The sequence below is a fragment of the Lutra lutra genome, chromosome 6 (genome assembly GCF_902655055.1).
Source record: "Lutra lutra chromosome 6, mLutLut1.2, whole genome shotgun sequence".
Lineage (NCBI taxonomy): Eukaryota > Metazoa > Chordata > Mammalia > Carnivora > Mustelidae > Lutra > Lutra lutra.
In genome coordinates this window covers 22,297,166-22,310,779 of record NC_062283.1, presented here as the reverse complement: position 1 = coordinate 22,310,779, position 13,614 = coordinate 22,297,166, and the positions used below count along the sequence as shown (strand labels likewise).

General features: G+C 43.4%; 1 protein-coding gene across 3 annotated transcripts in view; it reads right to left on the bottom strand.

Annotated features, from left to right (window-relative positions):
• Positions 1-13,614, bottom strand: part of LYRM4 (LYR motif containing 4) — a 160,391-nt gene that overhangs the window by 95,250 nt on the left and 51,527 nt on the right. The window contains exon 3 of one of the 3 annotated variants that reach the window (XM_047732057.1): positions 10,545-10,625. The exons of the other annotated variants lie outside the window; for them this stretch is intronic. Coding sequence (XP_047588013.1) covers positions 10,560-10,625 — 66 coding nt within the window. The 3' untranslated portion in view covers positions 10,545-10,559. Of the gene's footprint in view, positions 1-10,544; positions 10,626-13,614 lie in introns of those variants that run through there. 3 annotated transcript variants of the gene reach the window in all.

Here is a 13,614-nt window from a genome sequence, read left to right as displayed (position 1 = left end):
CATATAATGTAGGTACTGTCAAAACTCTCATCTTAGCTGAAGAAAGTGGGACACAGAGTGGTCAAACGGCTTGGCCAAGGGTGGGCACTGGTGAGTGGCTGAGCTGGGATTTGCTGGGGCCAGTGTGACTCCTGGGTCCACACTTATAACTACGATATGCACAGAAGAAAATGTCTAATCTCCTTCATGGGAAGGGCCTTCAGGTATACAAGGACAGGCCTCCTGAGCCTTTCACATTCATCTTTTTTCTGAGCCAAACATTCTGGAGTCTTCAAATGCCTAACAGATGATGTGGATTCAGTCCTTCGACACCTGTGGGTCTCCTTCTCCTTTGGGAGTCTCTGAAAGGTAAAGGATCCAGCCATGGGCTCCGTGGGGCCCTGGGTATGAGTCCTGGCACCGCAAAGTCACTAAGTGACTCTTTGCAAATAACTTCAGCTTACCACACCTCAGTTTCCCCCCCTGAAAAATGAGTTGATAAGAGTTCCTTCTTTGCAAGAGGGCAAACTGTCCTTTTGTTCAAATTTCTCTCCCAGGAAGAGTCTTGGCATAGTACATCACTCACAAGGGAGACATATTAGCATTCACTTGGACAGTAACGCTGAACTTTATGGGAACGTATTGTACTGACCTGGGGAATAGCTTTCTTCTCTTTTCATTGGAATGATTTGGCCCTTTAACTTAATTTTATATGATGACACCAACTCAATTCTCTCTGTCTCTTGCTACACTGTTCCTCCTTTCTTATACGAAAAAAAATCCTCATAAAAAATTTATAATACATCAAAATATTGATACGAACCTTAAACCTTAATGTCTGAAGATATCTGTAGGCAGGATTTATGGCAGAAGTTCCACTGTTATAACTTGGCAATTAGGAAATATTGATAAATGCAAACACATTATTGATGTCAATTAAAAAAAGCACAAGATTGATGAGCCTCCCAGAGTGCTTTGACACAAACAGTTAGAGAGTAATGTCCATCAATACACATCTAACCACTATAAATGCCCAGGGAAATTAGGCTGCCAGGAAACAAAGGGTGCTTTCACATTAACAGTGAGATTATTTAAACAGATGAGCCTCTAGTCAACAGGAATACCTAACAGAACATCAAGTAAAGTTCTACAGAAAAAAACAGAATGCTTACTGGTGATTCGTGATAAGGTAGACAAGCAAAGTATTCAAGCGGAGTCAAAGATCGGGATACACATTGACTTAGCTAAAGGCTGGGCCAAGTACCTGAGTTGGTTAGACCTGATTATCCAAGTGAATAGCATGTACCAAGCCAGAACCTAAAGAAAAAGGTAGTTTTTAGGGTAGTACCTCAGAACAAATTTTAATATTCCCGTGTACCCTATTTTAGAGGAACCAAAAAGAGGCTTAGATTTATTTTAAATGGGTGACATAAACGATCAAGGCTCCATTCTCCATGCATAGGGGAGAGGAAGGATTCTAGCTTGCATTACGAAGAGAATGGGAAGTACTGGGAATTTGCAGAGGAGAATTAGTTTAAGGGAAGGTAAGATAACTCATTAAGTTTTGGTCATGATGGCTTTCAAGTGCTGGTAAAACCCCCAAGTGCAAATATCTACTAAACGGAGGCTAACAGTTTACATGAGAGAAAGGACCAGATATGAAGTTTCAAGGAGTAAGTGACATCAGATCTGTAAAGAATAAGGTTATAAAAAAGACTGACTGACTTTGGGGTAAGGAGGTCTATGCTTTTGAGACAGCAGCTGAGTTTTTGTACGGAAGAAGGTAGAGTTAAAAAAAAAATCAACCAATATGCACTGTGTTAAAGAATTCTGAAAGGGAAAGCACATTACTCTGCTCATCTGGGAAGTTCATCTCTTCGATGAAGCTCAGGGAGGGCCTTGTGGAACAATGGAAGACAGCATTCTCATCCAGAGCTTCAGATCATCTGACTCAACCCCCGGCTGCCCAGTGCACACAGCTAAGCCACACCTAACTCCTATATACACTGTAAAATCAACAACATCTTAAACTGGTTCTCACAGAGAGGTGGGGTTTAGATCTAGAGAAGGACTGGCCTGAGCTTCATGCAGACAAAAAATTAAAAGCAATCTTAACCTTCCCTTGAATGTTCCAAGAGCGACTAGGTCAACATTAGCTTCCCAAGTTAAATTTAAAGCTAGACCATTCCCAGCCACTGGGATGGCCGCAAGTATTTGCAAGAATGTGGCAAAATTAGAAGCCTTACACACTGCTGATGGTAATGTACAGTGGAGCACCTACTTTGGAAAACAGGCTGGCGGCATTCCTCAGAAAGTTAAACAGAGTTACCATGTGACCCAGCAATTCTGCTCCTAGTACATACCCAAGAGAAATGATAACATATGTCTACACTAAAATTTGTACACTAGTACTCATAGAAGCATCACTGATAATAGCAACAAAGTGGAAATGGCCCAAATGTTCCTCAGCTGATGAATGGATAGATAAAATGCGATACAGTCATACAATGCTATTAAAAAGGAATGAAGCATCAACACATACTATGAATGGATGAACCTTGCAAATATTACATTAAAGAAACTAGTCACAAAAATAAATTCCATTTATATGAATGTCCACAGTAGGTAAATCCATAGAGACATAAAGGAGATCGGTGGTTTCCAAGTGCTGGGGGAGAGTGGGTTGGGGAGAAATGGGGTCACTAATGATGTGTATGGCAATTTCTTTTTGGGATGACTGAATGTTCTAAAATGATTGTGGTGATGGTCACACGACTCTGTAAATATACTAAAAGCCATTGCATGGTATAGTTTAAATGGGTGAATTTTATGATATGTGAATTAAGTCTCAATAAAGCTGTTATTTTATTTTTTAAAGATTTACTTATCTGAGAGAGAGAGCATGAGCTCAGGGGGTGGAGGGTGAAGAGAGGGAGAGAGGGTGAGATAAAGAGCGTTGCAAGGGGAGGGACAGAGGGAGAGTGGGGAGGGGCAGAGGGAGAGGGAGAATCTCAAGCAGACTCCCTGCTGATCATGGAGCCTGACCAGGGGCTCGACCTCATTACCCTGAGATCATGATCTGAGCTGAAATCAAGAGTTGGATGCTTAACTGACTGAGCCACCTATGTGCTCTTCCTTCTTTTAAAAAATATTTACTTATTTACTAGAGAGAGAGAAAGAGAGAGAGAGAGAGAGAGACTCAAGGCTGTTATTTAAAGAAAAAAGGCATACACTGAATGTTCTAGCAAGTTAAGGAACACATGATTTAGTGAAATCTACACAATATTGGCCTTCACTAGGGAAGAACAGATTGAACTGCCAGATTTCATCAGAAAGTTTTACCAACGGGCTGAATCTTGATTGGTTCTGGAGTTGAGAAAAATCAGACTAGGAAATTTCCAGACAATAGCCTGAGAAAAATTTGGTGTACCAGCAGGCCAACCCACCCCAATTTAAGCCCTGATAATCCAGTGCTAGAACATTTGGCCCAGTGCATTAGCATTTGTCACCGGGCTGGCTCCCAAAAGCTGCTGCCCTGTTCTGCTTCCACTGGTCTCTTTGCTGTTCCCATGGTGATCTATCTGAGAGGAGATGCTGAGGACAACTTGTACATCCGAGGGCTGCGGTGTTTCACAAAAGACCAAAGTAAGGAACACACTCCTATCAAATATCCTGAAAGGCTGAACAAATCTTACAAGTATCTATCTTGGTCTAGAGCTCAATTAATCTCCTTTTCTTTGCATCTATTCCCCCTGAAAGGAGAGAAGGTGCATGACTTCCTGAATAATTTTACCTACACTTGAACTATGGGTGCTATGAAGACACGGACTCTCTAGATCTTTTTATCGCCAGGGTTTATGTGACAAGCAGAAACACAGGACGGATGAGCTACAATTTACATGAGCAGGAAACCCTCAGCTGCACTAGAAAATATCCCCCAAAAAGTGTTAAATAACTTCTCCCTGAGATGAAGACTGCATTCCTGAGAAGATGTCTCTGCTATTCTCTTGACATTAAGCCATGTTACTCTACTTGGTTTCTAAGAATGTTGTCTTGCACTATCAGCCGAACCCCAAAGAACTCCAACAGGCGTATGCACACTATGGGAACACATGAGATTTCCAGTTGTAATAAGAGAGAGTTTCATTGTTCAATATAAAAGAGAACTTAGAGTCTGAATCTCTGTGAAAGTGTAGCAGAACGAAGATGGTCCCTGGGGCAAAGGTTAATTTAGAGAGACCCAGAGATCAGTTGTTACAAAAATCAAAGACAACTTGCTGGCCTTCTGGAGAACAGGCACTCAGTGCAGGGTGAGAGGTTTGTGGGGACCTGTTCAGGGGCGCAGTATCAACTCCTGGTTCTCGACGTTGGTTGCATGTTGAAATCACCTGGGGAATTTTAACACTGCTGATGCCTGAGTCCTACTCTCAGAGTCTCTAATTCCATCGGCCTGGAGTGGGCTGGTCCCTGGGACTTATGAAAGCACCAGGTGGTTCTAATGTGTACAATCAAGATGAAGAACCATGAGCAGAAAGTGAGAAGTCTTGTCTTTGAAGGCCCCACTAAAGATCAGGTAGACTTTGCTTCCTCCAGTAATAGAAGACGTAAAATATAAAGTTGAGTGGAACTGTATCCCATGTGTACTGCAACATACAGGCAAAAAATGTGTTAAAATTAAGATGAAAACATTCTTCTTCTCAGGGAAATGTATGGTTGCTTTGAGACTGATGATAGTTTTTCTTCCAAACAGTAGAAAGTGCTTAGATAGTGGAAAACTTAACATGTGTATGGTTACAAGTATTTGAGGTGATTAAGTAACACGGGTATTTGATAATGGAAAGTGCCAGTCTTCATTTCTTTTTAGTATCAAGGAAGGGCTACAGGTAACCTGGCAAACCTTGGTAATATATGCCTAGAGGTCCCTCCTGCATGCCCAAGTGCATGGACAAGCATATGTCCTCCTTCTTGATGAGACAAAAAACTTTACATCCCTGACATGGCCTGGAAATATATCAAAGCCTCAAATGGCCCTGAACTGCGGGGGGAGGGAGGAGGAAGTTTAATTTGCTCAAGACACAAACTATCCCTTTTCTTTGAATGAGTCATTTCACTGGTCAGATTTAATTCCCTTCTCTGCGTTGCACTCAGCCCTGGGTCAGGCCTCTGGGTCTGCCTCCAAAGGGAACAATCTGTCTTTCAGATCCCACCAGCAGTGAGGCTCGAAAAGCTCTGAGGACCTGGGGGCGTGGTGCCTCATTCTGTGTGCCCGAGGACCAGGGCATGGAGATCCAAGAGTCACAGTGTTATGGGCACCTTCCCCAGAAACCCGTTCCTTGATTTTGAGCACCCACTGATTTTTAGTTGAAAGGGGTTTTCAGGGGCACCTGGGTAGCTTAGTCGGTTAAGCGTCTGCCTTTGGCTCAGGTTATTATCCCAGAGTCCTGGGATGGAGGCCCGCATGGGACTCCCTGCTCAGCTGGGAGTCTGCTTCTCCCTCTCCCTATGCCTGCTGCTCCGCCTGCCTGCTCATGCTCTCTCTCTCTGTGCCAAATAAATAAAATCTTAAAAAAAAAAATTACATCATTAAAAAAATGGGGGGGTTTCAAGGCTACAGAAGTGTATCTAAATCAAATTTTATAAAATCATTTTACTAAAATGCAATCAAAGATCGTACTGTCAGGCCACAAGGAATGGCGATAAGAGACCTCAGCTCAAATCCTGCCTTCAACCACTAAGGCTAAGGAGTCTCCCTTTCCTTAACCCCTCTCTCTGTGCCTTGGTTTCCTCACTGTAAAATGAGGATGTGCTGCAGAGTAGTTGTAAATGAAATCACCCATTGCCTGCAGCACGTAGCATAGAAAAAGAGATAAAAATGGTAACCCCTGTAGTCTCCATAGTCATTGGGTAACCATAACCAGAATTAATTTTTATAAATGTTCAGTCAACCTCTAGTTACATTTTTCTGGTAATCTAAATTTTCTTTCTTTCCTCTTTTAAAGATTTATTTATTCATTTATTTAGAGTGAGAATGCATGAACAGGTGGAGGGGCAGACGGGTAGAATCCTCAAGCAGACTCTCCATTGAGCACAGAGCTGGACATGGGGCTCACTCCCAGGACCCTGAGATCCTGACCTGAGCCAAAACCAAGAGTCAGATGTTTTACTGACTGAGCTACCCAGGTGCCCTGGTAAGCTGCATTTTCATAATGGTTTTGTTTAAACAAAGAATCCTGGCCAGAATATGACTGCTTTTGACCTTCCTACATTTCTGGGCATGTCTGAATTCACATGAAAAGAGTTCTCCCAAAGGGTAAAGGTGAATAAGTCATAATGAATTGAGAACCTTTTTTTATAACACCTGCATTCCCGAAAACTCTGGAGAACTGACCAGAGAGGCAAAGGGGAACCTGGCTCATTACGCAGTATTTGGTTCCCCAGCCTTGCCTTTGATTCCCCACCTATCACGGACAGGGTGATTTCCCAGCTTCTAATTTCCTTACATATAAACAGAGGAACATGAACCTAATGCCATCCCAAGATGCTACCAAAGGAAGATGCAGGCAATGGAATAAGCATCAGACTGACCTGCCAGTCTTTTTCATTCAGATATTTGGACAAGAATGACTTGCTCTAATAGGGCCTCTCCAGAGCAGCTACAGTAATCTCCACTCTATTTCTCCCAATCCTCCGCCCACAATATGAATAGACGGTCATAAGTTTGTATGTATGGCAGGACCACTATCTGTCCCAGAGAGAGCTATTATAATTGGTTATGGTTCTAGAAGGTTATGGTTTATGGATTAAAACTCTGCTAGCTCAGGTAAGGTTTTTTACTTTGTTGATAAAGGTTATTCCATAAACAGAATGAATGACACCAAACCACTACTAAGATACTCAAACATATATAATTTAGTCCTTTAGAATTAAAGCTTTTTTTTTTTTTTTTTTTTTTTTTTTTTTGAGAGAGAGAGAGTAAGCGAGCAAGCAGGGGAAGGGCAAAAGAAGAGGGAGAGAGAATCTTAAGAAGGCTCCATGCCCAGTGTGGAGTCTGACGTGCGGCTTGATCCCAGGATCAAGCCTGGGATCCTCTGTTTACTGTGGTACTCCCGGTACCTTGTAGATACCGTGAGCTTTCCATGACCCTGAGATCACGACTTAAGATCAAATCAAGAGTCAGACGCTTACCTGACTTAGCCATCTGGGGGCCCCAAAGCACATAATTCATTCAGCAATATTTTCTAAGCATTATCAGTGTGTAAGGCACTGTGGTTAAGTGTGGGGCTAGACATGGTCCCTGCCCTCAAGGAAACAAGGAGCAAAACCCCATTAAATGAAGAATCCACACATGCAACTCTCATGACTCATCCACCTTTATGTAGCTTGTGTTCCAACATGAATTCTGTCATTCATTTGTCATCACAAAACAAGTTCCTCAAATACCGATCATTCTTTTTTTTTTTTTTTAAGATTTTATTTATTTATTTGACAGAGAGACCACAAGTAGGCAGAGAGGCAGGCAGAGAGAGAGGGGGAAGCAGGCTCCCTGATGAGCAGAGAGCCCGAGGCAGGGCTTGATCGCAGGACCCTGAGATCATGACCTGAGCCGAAGGCAGAAGCTTAATCCTCTGAGCCACCCAGGTGCCCCGATACCGACCATTCTTAGCCCTCTCTGCCCCTACTTTGGTAGTTCGTTCCAGCGGACGCTCAATAGCGCTTAGGAATAAATATGGATTGCCTGAGATGAACATTACAGAAATCTATGGAAAATTTCCCCCAAGCTCTGTGAAGACATGCCTTTTGATTAGGCACTGTTCTCTGTGTATGAGCGTGAATGTAAAGACAATGGTGGAACCAAATCTTTCTACCTGTATAGTTGCTTTGCTTGCTGGGCCCATTAAGGGCTCCTGGTTCTGCCTTCCCATCTTCTGAATTTAAGGACACCTTTATTTATTCAAATTAAGGCACCCCCAGTTTCCACTTACAAATACCAACTGGTCCTATCTGCTCTTTTTATTTTCCTATAGCCTCTTCTTCATTTTATTGCCTGGTAGTCCGCAATGTGACGGGAACATCTAAAATAAGAAAGTAAGAATATGGGGACTGCATTTCCCTTTTGCCCTCCCGGTTCCATTTGGTGGATATGCTTTTATCCACATGTGATAAATATTTCATACAGAAACTGTCACTTGGAATCTAGTCTTCGCAGCTTCACTGAAACCACCGAAAAGCATTTCGGAGAGTCAGACCTATATTACAACAAGTACCATATGCCAAGAGCTTGCAGATTAGCAAAGCCTCTGGTGTCGCCACGGAGGAGAGTGGAGAACAGAGCTGCCTGAGAAAGGGACTGGCGGCAGCTCCCTTTCTGCACGTTTAGAGATCTAGAAGCAAACTGTGACACAGCTCCGTCATTTCAGCCCTTGAGATTTTAAAAGAAGTCTGGAGAGAAGCAAGCTGATGCATGGACGTGGGTGCAACCATCTTTCATTCATCTGAACATTCACCACGGGCCAGGCGCTCTGCTGCTGGCTTCACAGACACACTTCTCACCTCCCAACAAGGTGGGACCAGGAGAAGGAGTTCCACAGGAAGTCACCTTCCTAAGTTCGGAAAGCTAGGCAGTGACCACCAGGATTCGAAACCACTCCTGACTCCCTGGTCCCGTGCCCCAGCAGGGTGGGGAAATTGGAACGGAGTTTAACAGCCTTGTCGCCTACTGTTGGAATTCACCTCACCAGATTGGCTTTTGTTTTCAGCTTCCTCTGGCAGAGCCAACACACTAATTTCCAGAAGGAGCTCCTGGCTTCCTTTCTGGTAAGAGCAGTAGCCACAACCTCAGGCAAAGCAGGATACTTAGTTTGAGGGCTGAGTGCAGAGTACTGAAGGTTAACTCTATTCACTGGGGAGCGGCTTTGCTGATGTTAGAGGGTGTTACACAAGTTGTCTCCTTTCGTATTCACGAAGATGCCAGGAAGACTTCTTGTCAGAAAGGCCAATCTGCTGCTCTTGCCCTGAGGCCTTCTGAGTCTTCCTACCAAGCCATCATGACTCTATGAAGGATTTAATGAAAGGCTCACGATATCTACAAGGCACGGGGAGTACCACGGTGAACAAGGAAACAGCCCTGCCTTTCTGGAAGGTCAGAGGCTAAGGGCAGACATGCCTTATGAACACACCACTGCAGTGCTTGGTGGCCTGGTGGACAAGATTTTGGCAGGCAAGGAAGGAGGAGGAAGGGCTTTCAAGGCCTCCACATGGGGAGCTGGTGAACACAGAAAGGTGTTGCCTGGGCGTGTACTGTGTGTCTTGTGCTGTGCTGGTCCAACGGACACAGCAGGCCCAGCCCTCAAGGAGCCTGCCGTCTGGCAGAGGAGAGACTCGGCTGCTCCACCAAGTCGTGATGAAATGGCAGGGCCATGCAGGCAGGACATCCAGCAGGACCGTCTGTGGGATGGGCTCTCCCTGGCACACAGGCAGACAGGGGCAAGCTGTCTTACTAACGTCCCTAAACTGCCCAGTATAGAAAAGAGCGGTCCATGTCCTATGGGGAAAAATGGACTCTGTTCTATAACACATTTCAGTGAGAAAACTACTAGGTATTATGAAAAACATGGATGTCTGTAAATTTCCCATAAGGGTGGATAAATGAAAAAAACAAAATGAAGCACAAAGTGTGGCCATGCTCAGAACCTAGTTCAAAGCAAGAGGAACATCTGGTTTTGCTCTTTTTACTGGTCTCTTCCTCTCCATCCCATTCCTTCTTAGAGGCCTGTCGAGGCCCAGTGAAGAAAACCTCTTTAGTTAAGTGAGATGTTTACAATCTGTCCGCTGTCCGAAAGGGCAGCTTCTGTGCACGGTTCCAAGACCCCTGACCTCACCATGATTTGGGTAACGGTCCCGCCTTCAATGGTATTAAAAGCCTTTACGAAGTATAGCCAAAGGGTTTTCTCGAATCGACCCCGCTGCTGGGGCCGGCGACAAGAACGAACATTACATAACTCAGCGTTACATAACCCTGTTACTCCCCCACACCCAACAAAACACACTGTCTGTGAGCGCAGGGCAGCTCGCTTTTCTTTTTAAAGTCAATTCAGTAAACAGAGGAGGTCGGTGACATAATTCGCCCTTGGTCAACATCCAACATTCCCAGGTGTGTTTCTGGGACCTAACAAACGTTAGCAATTATTTTCTGAGTCAGAAGGTGTCCGGTGTGAGGGAGACGCTGGAGCGTCACGGAGTAGCCCCCACCCGAGCCCCAGGAGGAAGGGGCCAGGAGAGGACTTGCCTGCCCACTGGCAGTGACTGTGGGCAGACCCCAGGGCTGCCAGCTCCTGGGCCCCAGCGTCTGGGTTTTTATTGGGCTCCAAAGGCAAGTCCATTTCTGTGGAGGCAGTTCCGGAACACGCTCACCTACCAGTGAGACGGAATGACCTGTTGAAAGAAGCCCCAAGTCCGATCTCAATAATGCCAATTCACACACAAATTCCTGTGCCCCTGGAGATCTGGGAAACAAGTGCCCGCAAGTCCTTACTTTTCATGGATGAGGCCTAAAAGGTCATGGCCTTAGGGCGGTGCTACTGCTAATTTCTGACAGACTGAGGGGGAATTCCACGTGGCCTCTGGGTTGGTGCTATTTTCACTGCATTCTGGAGTCGAGGTGGGTGGGGAGAAGAAGACGAATTTAGGCCGCGAGAAGTGGAAATGTTTGAGGAAAAGGAAACTATTTAAAATACTGACTTAATTGTACACAAGCATTAATTGAATAAAACTAAGATTATTCCGGTGCCACATCTCAGAGAATTTTTAGAGCCTTCTGATTATTTATAATGGACCATTTCATGACATGACAGCCTTAGTTACCAGATTGGGGAAGAGAGAAAATTTCTGACACAACATTTGGCTTTGGTATTTCAAAAACAGAGCTGGTACAAAACTAACATTAGCTTCAGAATGGTACTCCTTGGCCTTGAGTAGAAAAATGGTGTGATGGTGATATTTTAAGAGAAATTAAAGAACATGAACAAGGCCAGAGAGGCTACTGAATAAGTGCTAGGATTTCAGGTGAGGTGTATTTGGCTCTGACCCTCTTCCCTTCTCATGGCCATGACTCCTATTATGTCTTTGCATAAAACGACAAGAGTTTTTGGACTCATAGATGTATAATTAGGAGGTCTCTGTCCAACAGCACCAATGAATCTACCCTTCATATGTATACACAGATGAAACACATCAAGTTTGAAAAAATTCAACTGCAAATAGCAAGTGCTCAGGAACCGAAGGTATTTCTCGCACATGCCCTGGGTGTGCGGGATCACTGGCTCCCTGCCACCCCAGGGGATGTGGTACAGAAACACAAATAAATATAAATGGGGCGAGCCCCTTCCACTGCCCTGCCTAGAAGGTGTGACATTGTTCCATTGTCATCCTAGAAGAAGATCTTCTGCATAAGCATGGCTGAAATTAACTTTGAATACTTGAAAGGACAAGCCAGGCAGCAAGGCATCAAAAGGTTTCCAGTGAAGGGCACTTCAGTGATAGCTTGTCAGGAAAAGCACAGTTGGAGCTGCAACCTTCAGATCTATGGGGAAATTCTGAGCAAACACTTCTTAAATAAGGTGGCTGAACTTTAACATTTTTCAGACTGTGGTTTCTGTATTTTTTTTTTTCTTCTTTTGAAGGCAGGGAGAGAATCAGAGTTTTTTGAGAGATGCTAAAGGAGATCAGCTCCTAGGGATAAACTATTCATGAGCCTACAGAAGATAAGCTGTTACCTTCTAACATGAATTCTAAATGAGCAATTAGAAAAGGAAGCCTACCTCTTGCCTTCTTCTTCCAACTCCAGTGTCTTATTTATCCCTGTTAAGATCAGACCACCCACAGTTTGATCTCTCTTCTAAGAACTGGCTGAAAAGTGAGACTAGATGTGGGCCCACCATTCCCCTAATTGTGTGTCCTTGGGGAGTTATTCCAACACTCAAAGTCTCAATTTCCTCATCTAAAGCATGAGGAAACCAGCATTTTCTTACAAGGCTGCCGTTAAAAACTGAGACAACTTGTTCAAACTGCTTTGTAGTGTCAGTGCGGGAAGAGGACCCAATGAGCCAACACTGACAGCAAGCACACAATCATCACCACCACCACCACTACCGACCGGCATCACCTTCATCAATATTTATCAGTAAAACCATCTCTTTACACATGCGGTCGATGAGGCGAATAAACAAGGACCCCAAGATCACACAGTATGGTCCTACCAGAGCTGAGATTACAACTTCCACTCTTGCTATGGATCAGTGTACTTTCTGCTCCAGAGTTCATGGTATCTACTTGACTTTGGATGCTTCAGCAACAAAAATGGTTCTTTGAGGAATTCAAGAGTGAAAAGCTCAGTAGGCTGCATGGGAAAAGGATAATAAGAGTTCCCAAATGAAAACCCAAGCAAAACTTTCTATAAATAGCATTACTGTTGCCTTCCTCATGAGCTCTTCTGAACACACAAGTATGAAAAAGAACTATTACTGTATATGAAAAATGCAGAAAGAAAATGGAATCTTGTTTTGTACATGTCGATCTTGGAGGGGTCAAGCAAATTGAAGGCACAATTGTTGACAGGCATTTCTTCTACAGGAATGTCATCAGTATTGCCCCAGACTTGAGGATTTACTGGAATTTCTAGAAAATGCAGGGAGGGAGGAAATTAGCTCAAATTCTTCTATGAAGTTTTTTTTTATAGCTGCAGAAAAACCATATATTGAACAGATGGAAAAAAAATGAATGTCATACATTGGCCAAGCTATAAAAATAATCAACCCTTCTCATTTGACAGGGGTTTGGGGAATCTTTCATTCATACTGAAAGAATTCAGATATCTAAAAGATTCAGGGTTGACTCAGGGGGCAATTCCAGTCACTGTATATAAATTCATGTTGATTTCCTGAGGATTTTTATTGAAGTCCAAGACAGAGTGCTTAAATCTCCTTTGCTTCTGACTGCTTTATTAGTTTTTAAATATGAAGATTGATCTTTTGATCTAATCTTAGTTGATCTATATAGGCATGGGGAAAAGTATTGCTGGGGTACCCTTTTAGAGTCCATATATTTCTGTTCTATTAAATGAACAAATAGGTGTGATCTAGAATGAAGACGAAAGGTTTGCCTCCTGAGAGTCAAAATGAGAAAGACCATCTACAAGGTCCTGATGGACTTCAAGGTTCCAATCCCAACTCTGCTTCCAAAGAGCTTATAAAGTCAACTCATAATTAGACTGCACAGACTAGGTGCTTGATAAATATCTACGGAAAGAAACTGTGGGCATGGAATTACAGAATATATAGTGTCATTCGATTTATCTAACAGATCATGTTTCATGCAGCTGAGAAGCCAGCCAGGGAACAGGGAGAAGTAAAATCAAGAAGAAACTAGCATTACCATGAAGGTGGGGCTAGAGGAGACCACCTTAATCTTTTTCTTGCCTATCAAGTTAATGTATTATTGCTCTTGAATTGCTACTTAATTTTCTTTGAAAGAAAATGTTGTGCTCAGAGATGTGCTGTAGTACTAGTAACACATCTTCTATCAGAAAGGAAGGCTAAGAGCAGAGGTTCTAGCAACATTAATAAAATAATTCAATTTTCT